Source organism: Phaenicophaeus curvirostris, chromosome 7 (assembly GCF_032191515.1).
Source record: "Phaenicophaeus curvirostris isolate KB17595 chromosome 7, BPBGC_Pcur_1.0, whole genome shotgun sequence".
NCBI classification, from domain to species: domain Eukaryota; kingdom Metazoa; phylum Chordata; class Aves; order Cuculiformes; family Cuculidae; genus Phaenicophaeus; species Phaenicophaeus curvirostris.
In genome coordinates this window covers 12,632,418-12,654,773 of record NC_091398.1, presented here as the reverse complement: position 1 = coordinate 12,654,773, position 22,356 = coordinate 12,632,418, and the positions used below count along the sequence as shown (strand labels likewise).

Genomic DNA, 22,356 nt, shown 5'->3' with positions numbered 1-22,356 from the left:
CTGCGGGAGTTCTTTCCTGTTAATTTCTAAATTTGAATTATTAGTGTAAAGCGTCTTTCTTCTAGTTTTTATTTTTTATTTTTTTTAGCTCCTGACGCAGTCCTGAAATATTCTTCAAAATGTCATGTTTCAGGGAAGGTAAACTTACAATTTTTTAGCTATACTCCCGCATGCAGAATGTTGAGGTTAACCAGGAGCGTTATTTGCACCGGCGGTGAAAGGCGTCCCCGGGTGGTACCTGTTGAGTGCCACTAACCAGATCTTTCAGCTGCTGGGAGCAGGACGCTGCGCCCTTGCCGCAATTGTTTCTGTGAATGCTGTTAAACTGTGCAAATGCAGAATGGTTTCCAGGTCAGAACAAGTTGAGGATTTTTGTGAAGGTGCCATCTCAACCTGCTGGACCAGCTGAACGCTGTGGCTGGGCTCTGACTGTTATGGGTGTTGAAGGAGTTTGGCCCTTTATGAGAACAGTAGGATCTGTTAAATGTAATGAGACACCAGTCGAGATAAAGTTTGTACCAGGTCAGGTGCTGTATAAACATGCAAGGAGGTAAGGTCACAACTCCAGGAAATTTATTGTGTAAGAAAGTGCTATGATTAAGATGGAGTAAAGTATCCTTGAAAGCATTCTTGGGGTTGTCCTTAAGTGAAGGGTCTGTCCCCACAGTCCTTATGCCCAGGTAGATGCCTAAGAAGGAACATATGCTTCAGAGTTAACTGTTTTATCTGAGTGTGGCGATAGTGACAAGCCTAAAAATTGAACTCAGGCATCTCCGAGTACTTTCTGTGTTGTGGGAAGTGTGGTTCTGAATCTGGATCGGTTCTCTGTATCTAGTCTTCCTTGCTCAAAGAAATAGAAATGCAGCTATGTAAGGACACCTCTCTGCCATTTCCCAAATTTTAAGGAAATGCCTGTCCACAACCAAAATGAGTTCGGGCCTGTTTTTAAGAGAAAGCACGAGATTCCAATAGCCTGCGTTGTGTTTTATGTTTTCTTTGAGTTTGCTTCTAGAGATGGTGGAGTACCAACGCGCTGTGCTTGTTAGCAGTTGCAGGCAACCTGTATGCGGTATTTATTTCCCCAGGCGGTTATAGTTGTGTTCTGTCTCACCTGCACGTTTTGCCTCTGTGTTGTCATTCTAGGGACTGTGTTTTTAGGACCTGTGTGTTAGAGGTCTTTGGCCACTATTAAGTAATGCTAGTCATGTAGAGTAAAAAAAAAAAAAATCCTCAATCATTTTCTCAAAACAATCTGATGCAGTGCTTTACAGATCCAAAGGAAAGGTCAAATTCCACTTTTCACTGTGCATTGGAGGATAAAAGTAAAGCCGTGTAATGATTTGGAGCAGAAGATCTGGGGTAGTGAGACTTTGCACAAAGATCAAGGGGGGGAAAAAATGTAGTTAACTGTTTTGTAGTTAACTTGTAGTTAATACTAATATTTTATTGTACATGTTGCTTTTGGGAAATATGGCCCTATAACTATGGCTGGTGTTACTGTCTCCTCTGTCTTCATGTTTTTCTGCACTGTCCCAGTCTTTCAGTTTCTCTTTTCTACCTCCTGTGTTTTCTTCCCTCCTCAGATGCTACACCAGCTTTCTTTTGGAGTTTTCTCCTTCATGTACGGAAATGAACAGTAGTGAAATAGTTAACTTCTGTAGCAAAGTGCCTTCATTTTAGATTGGGTGCCTTCCGCTGCTAATAGCTGTTGGAAAGTAAGGCTCCATAGCATTGTTGTATCAAAGAATTTGGCCTTGACCTTCACTGAGATTAGCAGGGGGCTACACAGTTCACATCTCTCTGCACTGTTTGTTTCTGAGCACCTTGAGCTTCAAGATGAAGGTGCAGCATTGTTTTGCCTCTACTTTGTATTTACCTTATTCGCTTTACAGTCGCTAGGATTGAAAGATCATGTTTTACAGTGTGAGGCGTTGGGGTATATGGTTATCGTGGAGTTATATCTGGCATGGCAGGACTTTTACTTCTGATATATATCTGAAAGTAGCATTTGTGAATGATTCCCCCAGCAAAGATTTTGGCCATGGTAGTGCTGTCTTGTAACATGCCAAAGACCAGCTCCTTGGCTGGTGAAATCTTACAAGGAGGCAGTCAGAAGAGCTAGATCCAACTGACACCTTGGCCAATGGTGTGTGTGAAATGTATTGATGGATTTCAGAGGCATTGTGCAAGCACAAGAAATATAAATTGTGGGATGCAGCAAGAAGCTGGAGAGTGAAAACTGACAATTTTTTGACTGTTTAGTTTCACAGTACGTGGGTGGAACAGATGGGTGAAGAGGGCAAGTCCAACAGCTGTGACTTTTGTTTCTGAGTGCAAGTGCAGTAATTCCCTAGTTCTGGATGTGTATTGGAAGAAATCTGGTCTTGCTTATTCGCCCTAATGTCTTTCCTGTTGAAAGTTTGTCTATGTGAAGGTTGTTTGGGAACTCTGTAATGAAGTCATGTGTGCAAATCCTATTCTGGGTGTGTGCACATTTGTGTGTGTAAAACCTTAGAACTGAAAATGTGATTGAGGCGAGTGGAGACATGAAACGTTTCTTTCTTCTGGGAAGTTGTCAGTAGATGTAATCGACCCTTTTGTGAGAGATTTCTGAAACATACTTCAGAATTAGAGAGTGTATTGTTGGCTTCTCAAAACGAAAAATGTCTCTTTGTTGAATAGGCCACCATGTACTTTATGGGTGATGGCAAATTTGCTCAGTTACTGAAGTGGTTATTAAGGAACAGTGACAATTCTTTTACTTATTACCCCAGTGTAATTATACTTTTACTACATCTTGTACCAAAAAAGCTTCTAATGATTTTCTGTTTAGAGAAGGCAAATAGTGCTGCAGACCCTAATTAGGGTTTTGGAATAAAGTCAAAACTCTGTGTGTGTTTTAGACTTCTCTTGTAAGACAATAATATAGAATGCCTGCCCATCTTTTCGTAATACAGAACTAAACTAAAATATAAACTAAAATATACTAAACTAAAAATATTCCCTGCATATACATAGTGGAAAAAGGTTGTAGCATAACATTTTCAAAGCCTGTTCTTTTCTTCAGTTGCTCTTAACTGAACAGTTGCTTCAGAACTGATGAGTTACAAATGAATCTGCAATATCTTGACTCCTTGTCCTTTTCCTTCAGACAGAAGGCCCTTTCAATCCATTGCAAAACGTCACTGATTTTCGTGTGGTCATTCAAGAAAAGGATAGTGATTGGCCTTCATAGTAGGTCTTTCAGTACTCTCTAGTAGTTTGTGGACTGAAAAAAAATGCCTATGGCTGCGTCCTGTGTCCAGTGTTTAAATTACTGACGAATCTGATCTCTCAAGTGTTGAAAAGCTAAGAGTTCAGATGGCACAGAAACCTCACCTGTTCGTCAATATCAATGTGCTCAGAGTTGGGAACAGATTTTGGCTGGTGTTTAACTGAAGGTCTGTTCTGTTTCTCTTTTTTTAAAGTGGTGGGTTAAACTTGGTCGTTTTGTGAACTGTGCTTCTAAGAGGGCTGATGCTGTTCTGTGTTCTGGGTGGCAGTGAGCAATGTTATCTGTTTGTGCTGTGCACGGGCAAAAGGACCATGAGTATGATTTCTTGAGCAGTGACTGTCCTGGAAAGTTGTGGGTGTGTTTTCAGTCAGCATTAAAGAAGCTGCTACCGCTGTTGTGTTGACAGCTCAGTCTTGCTGAGTTGTTACCCTTCTCAGCTGGTAAGGCCAACCTGCCTGGCTGCATTTCACAATAAACATCTCGCATTCAGAGCAGGTAGGTTGGTGTTTGTTGTCTCAAGCTTATGCAAAATCCATGTAAAGATTGGTGGTGTTTGACTGAATCTTACCTGGAGCAGCACCAACAGATGGTGTTTGTGCTATGAGACATTTCTAAATTATAGTAGCTCTTCAGGATCCTGGTGGATTTTTAGAAACCTGTGTAGAGTGTGCCCTGAAGGTTTAGTGCTGGGGTGTCTGCTTGAGTGCTTGCTGCAGCACTTGGCTTTTATTGCTGCTGAAGACTGATGCATGCTGACAGCTAATGGGGTGGCAGATCAGGACTTCAGGCTCTCTTATTGGTTTAGATACAACTGCCAAGAAAGAGTGTTTTGTCTTTGGATGACTCTAAGCTCAAGCGTGTACTCAAATGGTGATTTCAGACTGGATTACTTCTTAGTAAAACCAGCTTTCAGTATGTGCAGCCCTGCACACATCCAGTTTGTGGCTTCCACTTCTGCACTACACTTAAGCTGTCCCATTTTAGCATTTAAATTACAATGCTGTGTATGGTTCTCTGTGTGAAATTAAATGCAATAAAAGCTTTGCATGTACAGTCTGGGTGTGGTGGCACTTCTGAATGGGAATGTGTTCAGAGACTGTGGCTTACACTAGTGGTGGAAAAAAAGCTACAAGTCAAAAAAATGTCATCACTGGGACTTCTCCTTCCTGTGTTGATGGAGGGAATAAGTATCTTGTGCAGTAGTACTAGCCTGTGCAGAATTTAATTTAGTGATCTTTAGCACTCAGTCTGAATGAAATGTTGCCGCCTTTTGTAATTTTCCAATAATAACTTAGTGCTGTCTAGAAATCATTTTGAGTTAGGTTTGTTAAGCTGCTGGCATGATGTGCTTTGTTGTTAGGATCTGAGCTTGTTCTATTTGCTCTGGTGTTGATGAGGAGAGGGATGGTGTAGCAATAGATTCCTTGCACAGCAGTCCAGTGGAGAGAAGCTTCCCCATCTGTTCTCACAGATCCTAAGGTTTCATGTGTGGTTCAGCATTACTGTAAAAGCACACCTACTTCTTATTAAAATCCTCAAAGACCTTGAGGGTTTCTTCCTCCATAATAGCCGAATTACATTGTATAGAAACACAGCAGAAGCCAAAAAGTATTGGATGATTCATCTGGCCAACAGAGAGGTAGCCAGGTGCAAAACATAAGGAAAGAACAACAGAAAGGAGTCAAAAGATCAGGTGTACAATGAGATACACATGGGTTGGGCAAGAGGTGTATCTGCCAGTGATATCCTGAAGAGGTCTGCAGTGCCAGGCAAGTACAGATGAACTATGTAGGGATAGCGCCCGGAGGCTTGTAGTAGTGAGGAAAGCAGAAGGTGGTGACTGGAAGGAGCGCTGGTGAGGGAGGAAGGTCTAGGAAGATCCCAGGAGCTGGAAGGAGCATTGGCAGTCAGAGGACACCAGGTTTTTTTGACCATGTCTTTTTAGATACTCAAGTGGGAATCGAAGATTTTGAAGTCAGGGTGAGTGGGGGAATTACAGGGACTATCTTTTGTGTGTGATGGTAGTATAAGATCTGGGTTTTTTCTCAGCTCTGCCATTTGGTTAAGAACCTGATGGAAATGAAGGGCTTGCAGCAGTTCATATGTTACTGATTTATAGCCAGATTCTCCTGGGGCTTATGCTCACTGAAATCTACAAGAACAGAGTTTGGCCCATTATCACCGATTCCTTGTCACTCAATGGAAACAGTTCTCCCTTATTATCTGTTGTTAAAACCACACACCTGTCTTTAATATCTGCATTCTTATGCCTGGTTGAGCTGCATATGCTGATTCTTTGCCTAATTGCTAGTGGATTGGAAGGTTTTGCAGAAGGCTTAGAGAACACAGTTAGCATAGAGTTGATTACGATAGCTGCACTGACTTTTTTTTTTTATGTGGTAATTATTTTACCTTTTTTTAGGATAAAATAAGTATCCAGACAGTGATGTGTTGGCAAAAATTTAAGCTAAGCAGACAATCAGCTTTACATCAGAAGAGCTCTGAGTCTCTAATGTTTATCTTTGTGTGAAGGGGGACAACGGAATATTTTATAATTTTTTCTAGCAGATGCTGAAGATGAGAAATCCTCAGCATTGGTAGAGCTGCACTTTTGAGATACCGGTGTAGAATCAGTATCTTGCCTTATGATCTTTTCAATATTTATATTAAATTCTCCATTTTCATCATGTAGTTATTTTTTACGTTAAGTTTACTGGGCTTTTTGATACAAGACTATACTAGTGGTGTAGTATTGGGTCTGCATTGCAGCATGGCCTGTAACCTCACAGTTTTTTGCTGTCATGAGAGACGCAAGCCCGAAATAGATGCAGTCTGGGTCCTCTGCAGCTTAGTTTCTGGGGAAGGGATATTTCAAACTTAAGCCTGTCAAAACTCTACATGTATTAGAAGTTGTCTACCGCTTCTGATGTGAGTAGGAATTTGACTCTGTCCTTAGCCAAGAATACAGCATGAGAGAGACAGCTGTGGGCCAGGCTGCAGCAGTGCTGCCTTTCACTTCACTTCACTGGTGTTCTTGTAATACTCAGTCTTAAAACTCCTGGCAGTTCTTGTGAGAGGGTTCACGGTTCAGAGAGTGTTCTGGGATGAAGAGTACTCTATAATGTGAAGTGTTCTATTTTATTTTGTAGTAAAGAGAGTAAGCCTACAAAACCAAGGAAGTTTTGAGCGAGGGCAGGAATTTGGCAGTGTGGAAAGTCACTCTGCAGTTGCCTAATCTGGCAACAGATGGTCATGTACGTAAATTCATTCATTGTGCTGCCATTGCTTGACAGAGAATGATGTGTTACCATTCTCTGCACTAGCAGGATGAGTTGAAGTTCACGTTAGCATTTTAACACGATTCACTTCACTTAAGTTACTCTGTATCTGACCCTGATTATTTTGTGCATTACCCTGTAGGTGAGGAAAGATTGGAAACTTCTGATTGCCGTGCTGCTGTTGGATTTTCAGAGATGTTGAGCAGAGATTTTTTTTAAATTGGAATTGCGTACAGTCTGGCCCTCTGAAAATCAGGCTGTATGCGGTGGTATCTTCCAATGCATTTTCGCGACAATTGCCAAAGAAAAAATCAGATTAATTAAGTTATAACAAGGGGCTTCTTAAATACAAGAGGGATCATCCTGTAGTTACAAGGTCTATTAAACTGCAAAAAGGTTAGTCATTACCATTGTTGCATCATATTAAAGAAAGCTACTCTTCCTTTTGGAGAATAGCTCAGCCTGGTATTAAAGATTTCATTTCTGCAAATTCAAAAAAAAAAAGAAAAAAATCAAGATTATTGTTAATTATGCCAATAAAAGAGGCATTTTGTGTCACGGTATAGGGCTCATTCTGGACTGAACTCTGTCTACGAGGCTTTCCATCCTTCCTGAGCTGCCTGTGAAGTTGGCATCCAACTCTTAAGAAGTGGTTTAATAAGGGGAAACGGTCAAACAGCATTGTAGCAAGGGCTGTTTTCTGCAACGCCAAAAGATCTGGGCAAGGACAACTATCTTTGAAATCTTGGACTGTAAGGTAGGAGTGTGATGAAGCTTTGCTACACGTGTATGGGAGCAAGGCCCTTGTAGAGCTGCATTCTTCCTGCAGGCCTTATGGCAGGCGCGAGGAACCACAAGAGCCAGCTGGCAGCTGGGCTGGTTTGAGATGACTGTTGCTGAGTGTGCTGGTTTTGTTGGATTTTGTCTTAAAACAAATTTCATACTAGACTCCATAAAAGTCTTTGCCTTTTAGTTTAGGATTTTTCTGGGAGGGACCTCAGTCATGCACTACGTTTTTGGACACTTTCAGATTGCAGTGCTGGCCACAGAAAAGAGCTTTGCAAAGGGGCATGTTGTTAATTGAAATGGAAAACATAGCAATGCACTATATAGGCTCTTAAACAGTAGATGGACTCCTTAAGACACAGGCCATAAATGATTAACCCTCCATGTTAATACAAACGCAGAAAGGTACTTGTTCATGGATTAAAGGTTAAAAAAAAAACAAAACCAAAAAACCAAAAAAAATCTTCAACCCAAAACCAGTAAAACCCACAACCAACCTCCACCTCCCTCCGAAAATAACCCAAACAAAAAACTGCTCGCACGCAAAAGTATACAGATAAACTGTGCGTAGTTTAAGGAAACATCCAAAGTACAGTCAGATAGTGGCAGTGGGATGGGGATATATCAGCTGCTCATATTCAACACTGTCTGAACTCAGCTACGTGAGACACCACATGTCATACAAGAAGCTTAAGAAGTGTTTATATAGTCTGTCTTGTTACACATGCAGAGATGAAGATAGTATGATTTACTCTGGTCTGACTATATGCTTTTTTACATGACAGTTTTATATTTTCATATAGCCTCTTCCTTAAGAGAGTCTTCTGGATTTACCTTCCCACAGCTTGATTCTGCATCAGGATCATCCCAGGAGGAGGAATAGGGCCCAACCATTGCCTGTTCCTAGCTATCTCTACAGATTGTTTGGAATGCTATTTCCATATTCAGGATATAGGCTGAAATCTGGAACCATCCGGGACTCTATTTGCTTTTGATTAGAATGTAGGGTTTTGTTTTGTTTTTAAAACAAAATATGAACAAATACTGTTAATTTTTGCCTCAAAGTGACTAGCACATCCAGGCTGGTAATTTGTATAGAAGGTATAGCATGAAGTTGTGTGAACTAGAAGAGTTCTTACAAGTCCTTGAAAGAAGCAGCCAAGAAGAGAGCTACTAATAAGGTCCTAACCATGAAGTGTTAATAACGGCCATGTGATAATGTTCATGTGATTACTGACAGATGTGAGCATTCCTCTGCAAGGAATATAAAGAGCTTAAGTATATTGAACTTCTCATCAATAAAATGCAAGCCACTGGAAGAAAAACACTCGTACAGACAGTGTGGCTTTCAGAACTGTTACAAAAACAGCTTTGCAGTTCCATTTTATGTGGAATGTGTATGCAAAAATTAGGGCCACAGCAGCACCTCTGTCTTTGGAAACTTGTCTGTGTTGTTAATAAGTGTTAGTTACTTAGTAACAACTTCTCTTGTGTCATTAATTCTTTGGCATTCCCATTCCTTTACAGGAATTGATTTGCCAGTTTCTAAGGTTGTCTCTTACGTAAAATGTGAAAAACCACAACTGAGCAGTGCTTTGTTCTATTGGTTTAAGTAATGTTTATTAAGCAGCCTGGATCACAGGTCCTGCCCAGCCCTGGCTACATTGCCTCCTTCATCCCAGATCCCTTGCAGGTGCTTCACCTTTGTCAAGTTCTGAATTATTGTTTGATTCATTGTTGGGTTGGTTTGTTTGCTTTTCCCAGTGGCTCTATCTCTTACCCTCCCATGATACAGTAGTATTCAAATTTAGGTCAAAGTAGTATCCAAAGTATAGCCTGTGTTTCCAGAAGACTTCTCTTAATTCAGTGCCAGGTGCGTGAAAGAGACAAGCTAATGGTATTTCTGGTAAACTGTTGGACTTGCTCTAGTACAAGACTTTATATTCTAGTTCTGTCTTCAGACTTTAAAATTATTTTTATAATACTTTTATATAATAAAAATATAAACCAACTATATATTGTTATATTTACACATATTTTCCCTTAAATTTCTGTTGTCTTTTTATGTTTTTAAACTATAAGGCATCTGCACTGAAGGAAGACATTTTTAGCGGTTTCATCTTTGCTCCTTAGTGGCCTAATGTTACGTATTGTGTTCTGTGGTAGTTCCCATTTCTTCTTTGCATTTGCAGTACAGTTGTTTTTGGGAATGGGAATGGACAGATTGGTTCTGCATTGAGTTTTTTCTTTATTCCTTCCCTTATGCTGGAAGTTCTGACATCTGTCATAGGGAATTGTGTAAAAAATCGGCTTCTTAATACGAGGAGAAGCTGTTTTATTTTCATCTACTGCCCTTTTTAAATTATGAAAGATTAAAATAATTTTCTCACCTGTCATCCCCACATATAAGATGTCTTTCCCATATGAAGATATTTGTTTTACATTAAAAAAAATCTCAGAAAAAAATCATTTTTCTTCTCATCTCACTTTCTCTTTAGAGAAGATGTAATTAAGAGAGTAATTAAATAATATAATGTTCTGAATTTAAAAATCTGGGGTTTTTTTGTTTCTTTTTTTTTTCTTTCCTTTTTTGATTCTTTCTAAGCTCATTCCTGGAAATCATGCCATGCCTCAAATCAATTCTGCATGCATCGTACCATTTCTGACCTAGTGAGTCTCATAGTCTTTTAGTTGGATCCCACTGGCAGGAAATAGCCACGAGGAGTGACAGTGGTGGATTTTTAGCCATGCTTCAGGGCTGGCTTAAATACTGATACTTCACTGTTAGTATGATTTGTCTTAAATGAGGCATTTCATTATATAAAATATGTGAAAAGATGTAATAATTTGAGTCTTATTTTGTAACTTGGTGATTCTGCTTTTAATGGCTGGCTTTTACAATGTGCTGTGGTCCTGAACATACACCAGAAGTTGCTTGTATGGCTTCTTAAATTCATTGACTTCAGTAATTCACTGGGGGAAGAGATGTACTAGTGTACTGAGGTGGCTGAGATAAATTCTTGGTTTTAACTTATTGGTGATCAAAGTGAATATGAGACAGTTGGGCATTGTGCGTGTTGGAAATCTGCAGGAATAGGTGTGAAGGTATTTGCTGGCATGTTGAAGCATCGGTTGTTCATACTGCAAACTAGAGTAAAAAGGACGACCTTGAGTTGACTTCATGGGTGATGTGAGCGGAGCCTGTTCCATGCAGGTCCATCTGTGAAATCCAGGAGTCCTTGGGAACAAGAAAGGTGGGTTGTGGCCATAATTGTTGTGTCTCTCTGCTTCAAATTAAGCTGCAAAAATCTTAAGAAATAAATTGGAAAAATAAATAATATCTCTTTACTGTTAGTTTGCATAGATATAACAAACGAACTCTGATAGTCTGCAAATCAAAGGCTGGGTTAGGGATGGTAGCTTGGCCACACATATGTGCATAATGTTTTCCATGCAACTTTGTCATTAAATGTGATATGTTACTTTTTTTTTAGTGTACTATGAAATATGCAGACTATGTCTTGTGAGTGAGTAGTTATTAGTGGAATAAACTTTACTTTTGGTATCTCAAAAGCACTTGGAGCAGAGGTGCCAACTCCTAAGCTAGTTCTTGAGGCTCAGTGTTAGCAGTAAATACTTGTTTTTTCCTAGGAAGGTAAATACAGACAGAAATTTTAAATATATAATCCATACAGAAGGTGCCATGCCAGTAATCTGAAGCAAACTGTCATTTCTTTTAGTTTACAATGTGTCTGCGTTCACTGAAGGCATTCCAGATTTGCAACAGCACTCACTTTTATCCAAAATCATTAGCAGAAAGGAAACCCAAGCTATATTTTTGCTTTATTTTAGCCAAATTAATTCACATATAGGAACCTCACACAAGGGTTTCAGCTGAAGCCCAGGCCAAAGTGTTTTAAATTGTCAAGGAAAGAGTAAGTTCCAGCGTGAGAAGTTTGCTTCAAAACTCTGGGGGTTATTTTGTTCTTTGTATGTCATTCCCATGAAGAGGCTGCTTTGACGTACAAATTAGTGTTTGATGGGACCTTCTTTCTCAGGGCTGTGAGAGTTCTGCATGCTTTCCTTTGAGATGTGAAATACCACAAGGGAATGACATCTCATTTACACCCATGGCTGAGTCTGACGAAGATCCCCTGGGTAATTTTGCTCCTCCTTCCTATTAAAACTTCAAAAGAAGCTGGAGTTACTTAGACTTGTAAATTGATTTCATTATTCATTTTTGTTGATTATGATCCCATTCTTAGAATTTTTGTGCAACAAGAATTCTGTGATTAAGAAAAATGTGCTTCCCCATTCTAAATGGAGACAAATAAGGATTAGAGTTTTATATAAGAAGGAATAAATCTAATCTCAAGTGCTCTATGCTATAAAACATGCTTCATGGTTGTGTTCAGCTCTTGTAGGAGCGCCAGGAAGAGGAGTGTGAAACTGTTTAGACAATAACTGAATGGGAGTTCAGTCCTCCTCTTCCTTTCCAGAGATCAGGTCAACTAGGATGGAGTGAGGTGGGATAAGACTTGAGTGTCCTTTGCCACTGCAGTGCTGAACCCTGAGTGGACTGGGTGCTCTCTGAGCAAGATGCAGTACGTGCTCCAGTGGGTGATGCAGAGTGTGCATCCCTCTGCTGGGCTACCTTCCAGTAAGGATTCCCAGGAGATGCTGTCTCCTCCTTTGGACTTTTTTGACAATGTAAGTAGACACAAAGCAGAATTAACACTGTCAGTACGATATGGTCTTGGTGTTGATTAAAAATTCTGCTTTTCTCATTCATAGTGTGAAGTTTTATTCACAAGCACAGTGAAGTTGGCCATAGACCAAGGCTCCCAGTGTAACTTAGGGGGGACTTCTTTAGATGTGGTCTCTAACTGGGGCTTTTTGGGGATTTTAATTCTTATTTATTGTAGTCACTGATATTGCGTATTACACAGTGAAATCCAGTACCAGCTGGGGATCAGGAAAAGTTGTAAACCTCGGGATTGGGCTTTTTAATGTACCCTGTAGATTTCGTAATATTTGCACAGTCCGTGTCTTAAGCACTTATATGCTATAGCTTTACTGTTGCTTTTGGTACTGATCTTACTGCCTTACCTCTGGTGTTAAGGCACTGTAATGCTTCTTACTAAATTGCAGCATAAACTTGGCATCCACGGCCTTAATGCATTGTCCACCACGTATTATGTTCAGTAGATACGCTTTGTCTCCTAAAATAATCCTTCATTTAGTTGAAAGCGTGCGCACTCTGACATGTTTTCTCTGCCTACTGCTTACTTGGATAGGCAAATAACTAACTTTTAAAAAAGCATTATTTTCATACTTTTTTCTTTCAGAATACAATTATGTCTTGAAATGTGTATACAAAAATATGTACATTGGCTTTGTTATTAAGAAAATGTCTTAAAAATGCTGCTTTAAAAGAAATGCTGAATAAAAAACATTTGATAGAGAGAGGGCATAACTGATTTTGCTGAAGTGTGCGAAATATAAAGTACTACTTCCTTCAGAAGTATCTGTCCTTCTGTTGGGAAGCCAAAGACAGAAAATGTGGAGGATGTGCCAGTTTGAAAATAGTGCTGATTGTACTTTAATTGAAAATTAAGTCCTTCAGATGTCATTAATTATAGGAGCTGTGAAATGCTCAATTGTTCTGATTTGCTAGAGATAAATGGGAAGATAGTTTTTGCCCAGAAAATGATATTACGGATTTTTATTTTTTTTTATTTTTTTGGGGGGAACTTAGTTAAATTCTTAACCTTATAATTAATTCTAAAAGACAATCTTATGTTCTGTGTAAACTAACACACTCAAATTTACATAGGTCCACACTGTATTTTCTGTTAGATCTCTGGAGGTTATTTTTAACACTTACGCTGCCTGAGGCACAGTATTTTTTGAGTTCTTCAGCCTCCGTAAGAGGAAGCTTTCCTGGCAGATTGACCTTTGTGTGCAAAAATGGTGGATAAAATTCACGGTGGACTCCCAAGCGGCAGCAGAATTCGGTTCACAGGAGGCAGTTTTTGCCCAGAGGCATGGACAGTCCACATATTGTATGGAATCTTTCTCATTCCTCTTAGGATCTTGTGGCCCCTGAAATGTGCAAAACCAGAGATCCCCTAGCTCCTCTAGGCACTGAACATATCCTGGCTCATCAGAGTATCGGCAATTGTCTTAACCAGGGCTTTCCAGCTTTGTGGTGTTGCTTGGTTACCATCATTCCCACAAGTCTCAAATAAAGCAAAGCAAATGTAAAAAACCTGGTTTCTATTTATGAGCTAGGCTACTGTACAGATCCAAACAAAACAGAATTGTAAATCCTCTACGGCTTCTTTAATGATCTTTTTTTTTTTTTCTCAAGTATTCCACTTGGCTACTCATAAAGGCTTTATTTTAAATATGTTTTTTCAGTATATTGGACTACTTTTAGGATTTTGCACAAGCTCATTAAGTTCAGGAGTTGGAATCCTGACTGGAAGCACAGAGTAACAAATATGGCTTATGTTGTCAGGAGGTCTTGCTAATGCCAGCTGGGATACAGCCTTTTCAGATGAGCCTTATGTTCATCCTCAGTTCAGGGCAGGGGAAAGGGCAAATATTAGCTTGGAATCTGTTAGGGAATATTTCTTTAGTAACCATAATAGTGAAGAACGGTCATAACCATGTGGCTGATGATCTCATGTAATTTTGTGAATATTTCTGAATGTAGCTTTAGAAGTCCTCTCCTGCCTTTTGGGGAATAAGTTTGGTATGCAGGCTCATGTGTTTCAGGGAAAATTCTCCTCCTAAATCCAATTAACTGATCTTAACAAAGTGGGCAGCTACTCTGAGAACTGAATGTAGCATCGGTGCCTGGATAACTGTGCCGTTGTTATCCTTGTTCCACAGAAGAATTCTGCAAAATAAAAATCATCATTTTTTGTCACCTTCAGGCTGAAAGAGATAACAACTATGAGACAGTTGTTTTATTGAGATGCTACAGATAAATATAAGTTTCTTTTAATGAACTTAATTCCCAAAATAAATCTTCTCTGAGAATATGTTGATGACAGTTTTCCGTAAATCTACTAGGGTCATCAAAGGTGTACCTAGGGTTGGTTACAGAAACCCTCTTACTGTTTCCGAGCGTGGAGAAAACTGAAATAAATGGAGATATCTGTGAGTCGGCTAGAGACTGAGGAAAAATAAACACATCCAAATAGAACACATCGAAGACACGTTCCCAGCTGTGGAAAAAGCTATCCCAACCTATCAGAAGTATGGAAAATGTAGGAAGCAGACAGAAATTCTTGTAGGAAATAGAACTTCTAAGTGTTGCCTTATGCTCATTGTCTGAGAGCTAGTGCATTAGTGGGACACACAGCTTGATCATCTAACCATTCTGAGTTTGCAGTGAGTCCAGCTATTCTGGGAGTGGTCTACTAGGAGAGATTTCTCATCTGGTGAGAAACTAGGTATTCACCTGTGTGGTGTTGAATTTCCAGTGTCATATGGTTTACGCATGTCTCTGTTGCAGGTCCAGTTCTGGCAGTAGGAAGTAGATGAGGCCCTTACACTTTGGGAGGAAAATGTTGACTGGTATTAAGTTAGGATGAATAACTGACTGAAATAATGACAGATCACAGTTAGAACAAAGGTGATTACAAACTCCATACGTAGACTTGTTTCAAAACACATATCTGTAAGGAGTCTGAGGCTCATCTTGATGTTCTGCTGATGCCAAAGAAGTCCTTTAAGACACGTAGATCATATAAACACGAGAGTTGGTTTGGTTTTTAAACCATACTGTTTCATGCTGGTGGCAAGTGAAGTAGTGCCAGTTATATGTGTGATTTTATTGCTGACTCTCTGCGGAGAGCCTCCAAGAACAATTTTTCTCCTTGACAAAACTACACAGCATTTATACATTTACTTCCTCATTGCAGCGGTTCTTCAGTTACTGTAATTTCCTCCTGGACCAGTGTTGAACATGGATCCTCTCCTTTGCCTTACTATGGTATCCCACTGGTGTCACTGGACGGAACTCTGGTGTAGGTTGACAGCTAGTCCAATCCTGAAAATTTTATTTGATTGTTTCCAAATTCTAAAGGCAACAGATTCTTTTGCTGTAAGATCTTTGGCAAATATCAGATGAGGATGGTTTCAAGTCAGGGAGCTTATACTGCTTTATAATCATATGCATCTTTTGTTGTAATAAAAAATTCACATTGTAAATGTCAATATGAATAGTCTTCTGAAGGCCAGATCCTGCTGAGTATCCTTAACATTGGTTTCCGTGGCTGGAGTTAGAAATGGCAGTGCTGAAATAGAATATTGTGTGTTAGTTGTAAAGAGAGGCAGGTTCAGCTTTGGAGGTTATTGTTATTAATTGACTGAATACTGAGATGCAAAGCAGTAATCTTGCAACACTGTTGAAGGGTAGCAGTGACAGACAAGGAGCACCCCTCATTTACTTTGACTGCATCGGGGCTTACAATCTGTGTTGGGTGTAAGGTTCAGACTAAATGTCTTGAGGTTTGACCAGCTGTCAAGGATGCAGCGGTTTGCTTTCCATGTGCCTAATAACTGTTTTGGCAATTAGGGAAGTGCAATTAACTCACTAGCTAGGCCAAAATCATAAAAAACCAGGCAAGGTCCAGAAAAGCTAAGTGCCAGAACCCTCAACAAAATCTTACTTTTTTGTGTGTGTACCAGCAAGACTCCAGGTAGCCTCTGCACTTAGTCATGTCAGCATTTGAAAGAAGACTCCAAGCCTTCTGTTGACTTGCTTTTCAAGCTAGGTATTCCAACAGTGGCCTCACCAGAGAACTATTCTGGAATAAAATTACCCCTTGTCCATTGTATCCTCGTATTACCAGTATTCATCCCAACTTGACCTGCCTTTGATACCAGCAATAAACCTAGCTTTTAATTTTTTAAACAAACAAACAAGCAAAATGAATAAAAAAAAGCCCAAACCCAAAACAAACAGAGAACCTCCAAAATCCAAACCCAAACAAACTGTTCTTAACATTAAATTTAGAAGTGACAGATAGAGGTGTTAGAATTAAATGTAAGCATTGAACCCTGCAAGCCAGCAGAACTGAAGTCTTCCACTCCTTATGGTATTCTTTTGTTGAGTTTGTGAATGTGTATTGTTGAGTTCAGTTTAAGTTCAGCCCTGCAATATCTCTGCTTGTATGTAGGCAACTGCAGGCAGGATCTCATGGCTTCTACTTAAATGTGGAGTCGTGTTGGATGATGACTATGTTTTAAGTTGAGTTTTTAGGACTTTATTTTACTGATTGCTCTCACAAAGGTAGATGCTGATTTAGATACAGTCAAATAACTTTAAGTTAATTTCAATGCTAATCTTTTTCACTAGGCTATACTTAACACTATTCTGGACTGTGTTTGAGGTATGTACTCAGGAATGGAGGGATTGAAGGTTGTATTTACTGTTAGGATTTAGCAGGCTTATAGGTCTACAGTGGAATGAGCATGCTGAGTGCAGTTTCTAGTTTTTTGATCTTTGCTATGTGACAGGTGTATTGTGAAACCTTAGGTTAAGGTTGGCGTCAGGGCTAATCATCAGAAGAGAGATGGTCAAAGAGCTTGATTTACTCTTCTAAAGAGTAAAGAAGATTCATGTAGGATGAGGACTCCTTGTCCAGAGTGTGATATAGCTCGTGGTATGCTTTGCTTCTGCTCTTTAGATTCATTAAGGCCTGATCCCTCTGAATACCTGCTGTGATCTAGATTTAATCTTAGTATCTGGTTCTAGTGCTTGCATGTGTTGTGTGTCATGTTAGTACTAAGATTAGGGAACTATTGATCACTGATTCCTGCTGCTTTTTTTGGCTTACATTAATTTTGGTGCAGTTTTGTCACTGTTTGATGTGAGGTTTAGGGATGTGGTATCTGAAGCTCTGTCTCTTTTCCATTCATACGCTGCAGCAGAGAACAGTGTGTTGAAGGCTTGAGTTTCATGTCATCTCCATGTGTAGGGCCTTCATCGGCTATAGATCTGCCACACAGGGATATGGGCCACTGTTTGTAAGGTCTGTATTCTTATCTACAAAGTCACAGCTTTGCTTCCTGCTTCAGTCTTTTTTGTTTGAAAATAAAAATAACTTTAAGAGTTGACCTTTCATTATGATGAGAAATTACCTTAAACTCTTGCAGTCATAAAGCAACAGTATTTTCTTTGATAATACAAAAGTGAAATACATTTTCTTTTGAGTGTTGTGCCTTTACTCGTGATTTCTTTTCCCCTCCCTTGAGTCATTATTTCCTGCATAATATTGTCTTTGATAATAACGCTATAGAATATTGAGTAAGGACTAGATGGTGAGTTAGGAAGGTAATTACATTATGGAGACCTGTCCCATAAGAATCCATTTATTCTTTTCGAAGTATCACATCTCATTTGATCAAACTTGATAGATGTGGTGTTGTTTGGAAAGAAGAAACCTGTAAAACATCCAATAAAACTATTATTTTAAATTATACATATGGCATATAGCTGTTTTGGTTATCTGCTTTTTTTAATTGGCAGTGATGCAATCCAAAAAATTTTTATTTCAATTTTTTACTTGTGTTTCTTTGTCTTCAAAAATAGTGTTTAATAGTAGCAGCTCTCAAGATACAAGAATTACAATTTTAACTTGTATAATTTCATACCAGTGACCGTATTTTCATACCTAAGACCACATCAAGAAATGAGGTTCCAAGATAACCTGTCACTTTGGTCTTCAATATTTCAGGAAGTTCAAGAAGACAAAAGTTGTCAAAAGAATTCACTGAGCAAGGGAAAAAGAGCATTTAGAGTACTTTTTAAGTTTTAGAACTCTTCTCATTTGATTTTCCAGATTTTAATTTTCCACTGAAGTTGCAGAAGGATCTCTCCCATTGCTTGTCTTGAAGAAGACCAAAACTGGAGTTTATCAGGTGATGTGTTAGGCAGGAAAGAAGCAGAAGATGCTTCGGTACAATAATGTGCATGATCTGATTTGTTGTGTTTAAATCCTGAAAATACCATCTGCAGACGAGGAGTTCAATGCCCATATGTTGGCATAAGAAATGCAGTAGCTATTGGGAATGTTGCTGTCTTTCTCAGTTCAGGTGCCCACTAAAGGGACGCATGGTGTCTCACTCATTCTCAGCCCTTCTTCATGACCCTGTAAATCAAATCAATACTCAAATCTTGCCATTGCTTGCACCAAGGTACTGGTAGGGCCATGGCATAGGCCTTTTCTAGAGCTCTTGGCTAGGGTATTCTGCCCAAAGGCATGGAAGTGCCTGTTGTGTAGAGTCCAATACCCAGAAGGGCTCCTTAATACCGTGACATGTGTTAGTACTTGTATTTCTTCATCAAAGCATCACATTTTGAATTGTTCCCTGCATTCCTTTGATTCTGAACATAACCATGACTCGGCAAGCCACACAGAAATGTGTGTTTAGATTGCAGTGGACTTTGGGGCCTACGCTGTGAGAGCCTTTCTTGTGGAAGCCTTTGCTAAGTGAAGTGTTTCAGGGAACACCTGGTTGTTTCAGATGCAGAAGCAATTAAGAGCTTTCTGCCTTGCTTTAAAATAAAACCTGTGACTTTGCCAGGACTTTTGCACGCTATAACTTTGTTTTGGCAAAGTATGTAGTTTTGGTAAGGATAAAATGGATTAAAAAGGAGGGCAATAACGCACTTGATTACAGCGAGTGAATGTTTTGTAGTACAGGAGGAAAAGTAAGTATGCAGAGACAATCCAATCATAGTGGCTTAGTAGAGGCTGGTTTCAGCACTTGAGTTGTTGAGAAATGTCATGATATGCTTCCAGGGTTAGCTGAGGGGCTGCTGAACAGACCTTATTCCAAAGTAAACAAGGACCAATGTGCAACACACTTCAGTAGCAACTAGACAGAAATAATTCCTGCCTGGCATGCATGGTTAAATCATAGAACAGCTCGTGACTACCTTCTCCTTACAATTGCAGAAGAGAGGACAAAACTCACCTATTAGTTCTCCCCCTCCACACCCGGTAATGAAGTGGGAAAATCGTTTTCCCTTCATCTGTGTATGGACGGGCTATCCATGTGGTTGTATGTCTTTAACTTTGGGGAGAAGTCCTCCAAAACATAAAACCAAATCAGCAAAGGCAAAGTACTGGTGTTGCTCTTTGGGCTTCCCTTTGTTTCAGATGAGTTAGTCTTCTTAAGATAATAATGTCATTTATTGGAGAATGACCACAGTGAAACTGCACTGATGCTGATCAGAGGCATTTGATTAGCAGCTAGTGAGTTCCTGTAACTTGCATCCATGGCCCTCTTACATTCATGGGTAGAATGGTTCACATCATTTAAGATTTGTCTCTCTGCACATACCATTGTGATGGCTAGTTTAAGTTCAAAATATGTGTTAGTTTTAGAAATAGGTTTGTTTTAGCTGGGAGAATGGTGTGTGTGGTCAGGAATGGGGCTAACAACAAGACTTAGATAATTGTCTAAGCTGCATGGCAGTGAAGATAAGCCCTGTAAAAACGCCTAGGGGCATCTGTCAGCAACCCCACACGTCAGCCAGAGCAGTAAGGAGATGAGGGATGTTCTTTCACAAAAGTCTCCTATAAGGAGCGAACAGTAAAGTAAATCAAGAGTAAATTAACTAATTACTTTCTTTTTAACTTCCAGCTGTTCTTGCAGGAGATACAGTCTATTGGAGAAGACAGAAACATAAGAACAGAAACTGGAGTCATTCACAGTGGTAACGTAGTTTTATATGTCTCTTTGCTAATCATTGACAGGCATGTGACTGAGTAACTTCAAAAAATTGTAGGTCACACTTCCAACTTATACCTTATAACTGAGTCCATCAGGTCTCTTTAGCTATTGTGCTAAAGCTGGTTATAGTTCCAGTGCCAGAGTGATCCCAGGAGAAAAAAAAATGATAAATGCTACAATTGGTAAAATGGTGCTTTCGAAATTCTTTACTATGTAGCTTTGACTTCTTACAAAGATACAGATGAACGGGTAAGCGTGCCAAATTTCACATTGTCATGTGTGTGATGGGTAACAAATAGAAAGGTGTTTTATTCATAGGTCTGTCAGTGTGGAGACAAGAAACCAGGAACATTGGAGGCTTCTTTCATCAGAGCAGCGCAGCCTGTTTGAACATCTTGAAAGCTGTTTTGGTTCTTGTTTTGTCTGCAGAGTTTATTTTTTACCACTCCAGATAAATTTCTTTCCCTAATCTTCTTTCTCTGTGTCATTAAGTTAATCAGCTCATACTATATTGTCTACTGCTTCTTCTCATCTTTTTTTTTAATTGTTCAAACCACTGTGAGAATGTATCATGGTTTGGTACTGAAAGTTCTGCTGAGCTGGTGTTCTGAAGTCATCTCACACTAGCTATAATCCAAGGCGATGTTCGGAGGATGATGGGACAGGGCAGCTTCATAGTAATTTAAAAAGTTAATTAGGGAAGCCTATAGACTACAAAACTGAGAAATGGGGTCTCTGCAGTTGCCTCAGTTCAGAGATGGCTTGAACACAATGGTTTTTGTCACTTGTTTTGAAGAAAATGTTTGTTTAAGCATATAGAGTAATTTGTTTTGCCGAGGTGTCTGAAAGTAGGCAGTTTCTGGCCAGTATATTACAAAAACATAAGCTCAGTCTGTTCCAGGCCTGAGTCAAACAAGTGAGCTAATGACCTCATCGTACTGTGTAATTCTAATGGGTATGACCATTTTTTCAAATGTCTTTAAGGTTCTGTAATTTAATTGCAACTTCGGACACCCAGATTGTGTTCTCTGTGAATAGCTTCCTGAGAAATCTTCGGTGAATCACTTAATGCCTCAATTTTATATCTGTAAAATGAGATAACAATACTCTAGCACTTGAGCATGGTTGTCAGGATGATAAACAGATTATATATTCAGGTTTGTGAAATGCTCAGACATTATAATAATTAGGCAGAAGAAGGAGTCATTTGCATGTTACTCACTGCAAACCCCCTCTTTCTTTGATGGAGGGCACTTACACTGCTTCTGAAGGATTTCTTTTTTGCCTGAAACATTTTTTACACTGAGTTGCTACATGGCAAAATTCCAAAGCTTTTGGTGGTGGGAGGCTTACGTAGGGAGTGGCTGAATAGAGCCAGTCTTTTAGTTAATAGTTTAGCATGCTGAACTCTGCATCAGTGAGCTGTGTGACTTTCTCAAAGAGAAGAATGAATAAAAAGATACGGATGTTCGAAATGGTTCTTACACATCTGCTGATCCCAAGTGTGGCCAAGTAGGTGATGAAATAGTATTTGTTTGGCTGTTAGCTCTATTTACTACAACTGAGTGAATCATCGGGTCAGTTCCTGACCAGACCTTGAGCTGTCAGAAACAGATGGCCTGCCTAGAGAGCAAGGTACCTTGGAAGCCATCTCCACCCTTGTCAGCAATGTTGCACAGCACAGGGATTTCTCAGAAGAGCAGTGCTGGCATTCAGTGATTTAAGTGAAAAGGTGGTAGATTTTCAGCTGTACTTGATCTTTAGGATTAGACGTTAGGAAGAATTTCTTCACCATAAGAGTGGCGAGACACTGAAACAGATTGCCAAGGGAAGTTGTGGATGCCTCATACCTGGAGGTGTTTAAAGCGGGGTTGAATGGATGCTTGGGTAACCTGATCTAGTGGGATGCCTATGCCCACAGCAGGGGGGTTGGAACTGGATGGTCTTTAAGGTCCCTTCCAACCCTAACTGTTCTATGATTCTATGATCTTCCACATCAGAATAATGGTTTGTGGTTCTGAAAACAGGGAAAATGTTGCTGGCTTGTTAGTCAAGGTCCAAATTTATGAACCAGATCATGTACTTGAGGGGCAGTTGTATGGAGGTCAGTAAAGCCCTCAGACTCATAAAAGGCTGGTTTTCCAGCTCTGAGCAACCTTCAGGTTGCTGTTAAGAGATACATGCTGTGTGTAAATGTTTTTGTGGAAATTAGATCAAAATTGTTAATAAACTCTGAAAAGTCTCTCTCCACCTCTG

General features: G+C 39.6%; 1 protein-coding gene across 1 annotated transcript in view; it reads left to right on the top strand.

The window, feature by feature from the left end:
- Positions 1-22,356, top strand: part of SPATS2L (spermatogenesis associated serine rich 2 like) — a 137,929-nt gene that overhangs the window by 47,959 nt on the left and 67,614 nt on the right. The window contains exon 2 of the mRNA XM_069860844.1: positions 20,011-20,083. Within this exon, the coding sequence (XP_069716945.1) occupies positions 20,011-20,083 (73 nt within the window). The remainder of the gene's footprint in view (positions 1-20,010; positions 20,084-22,356) is intronic.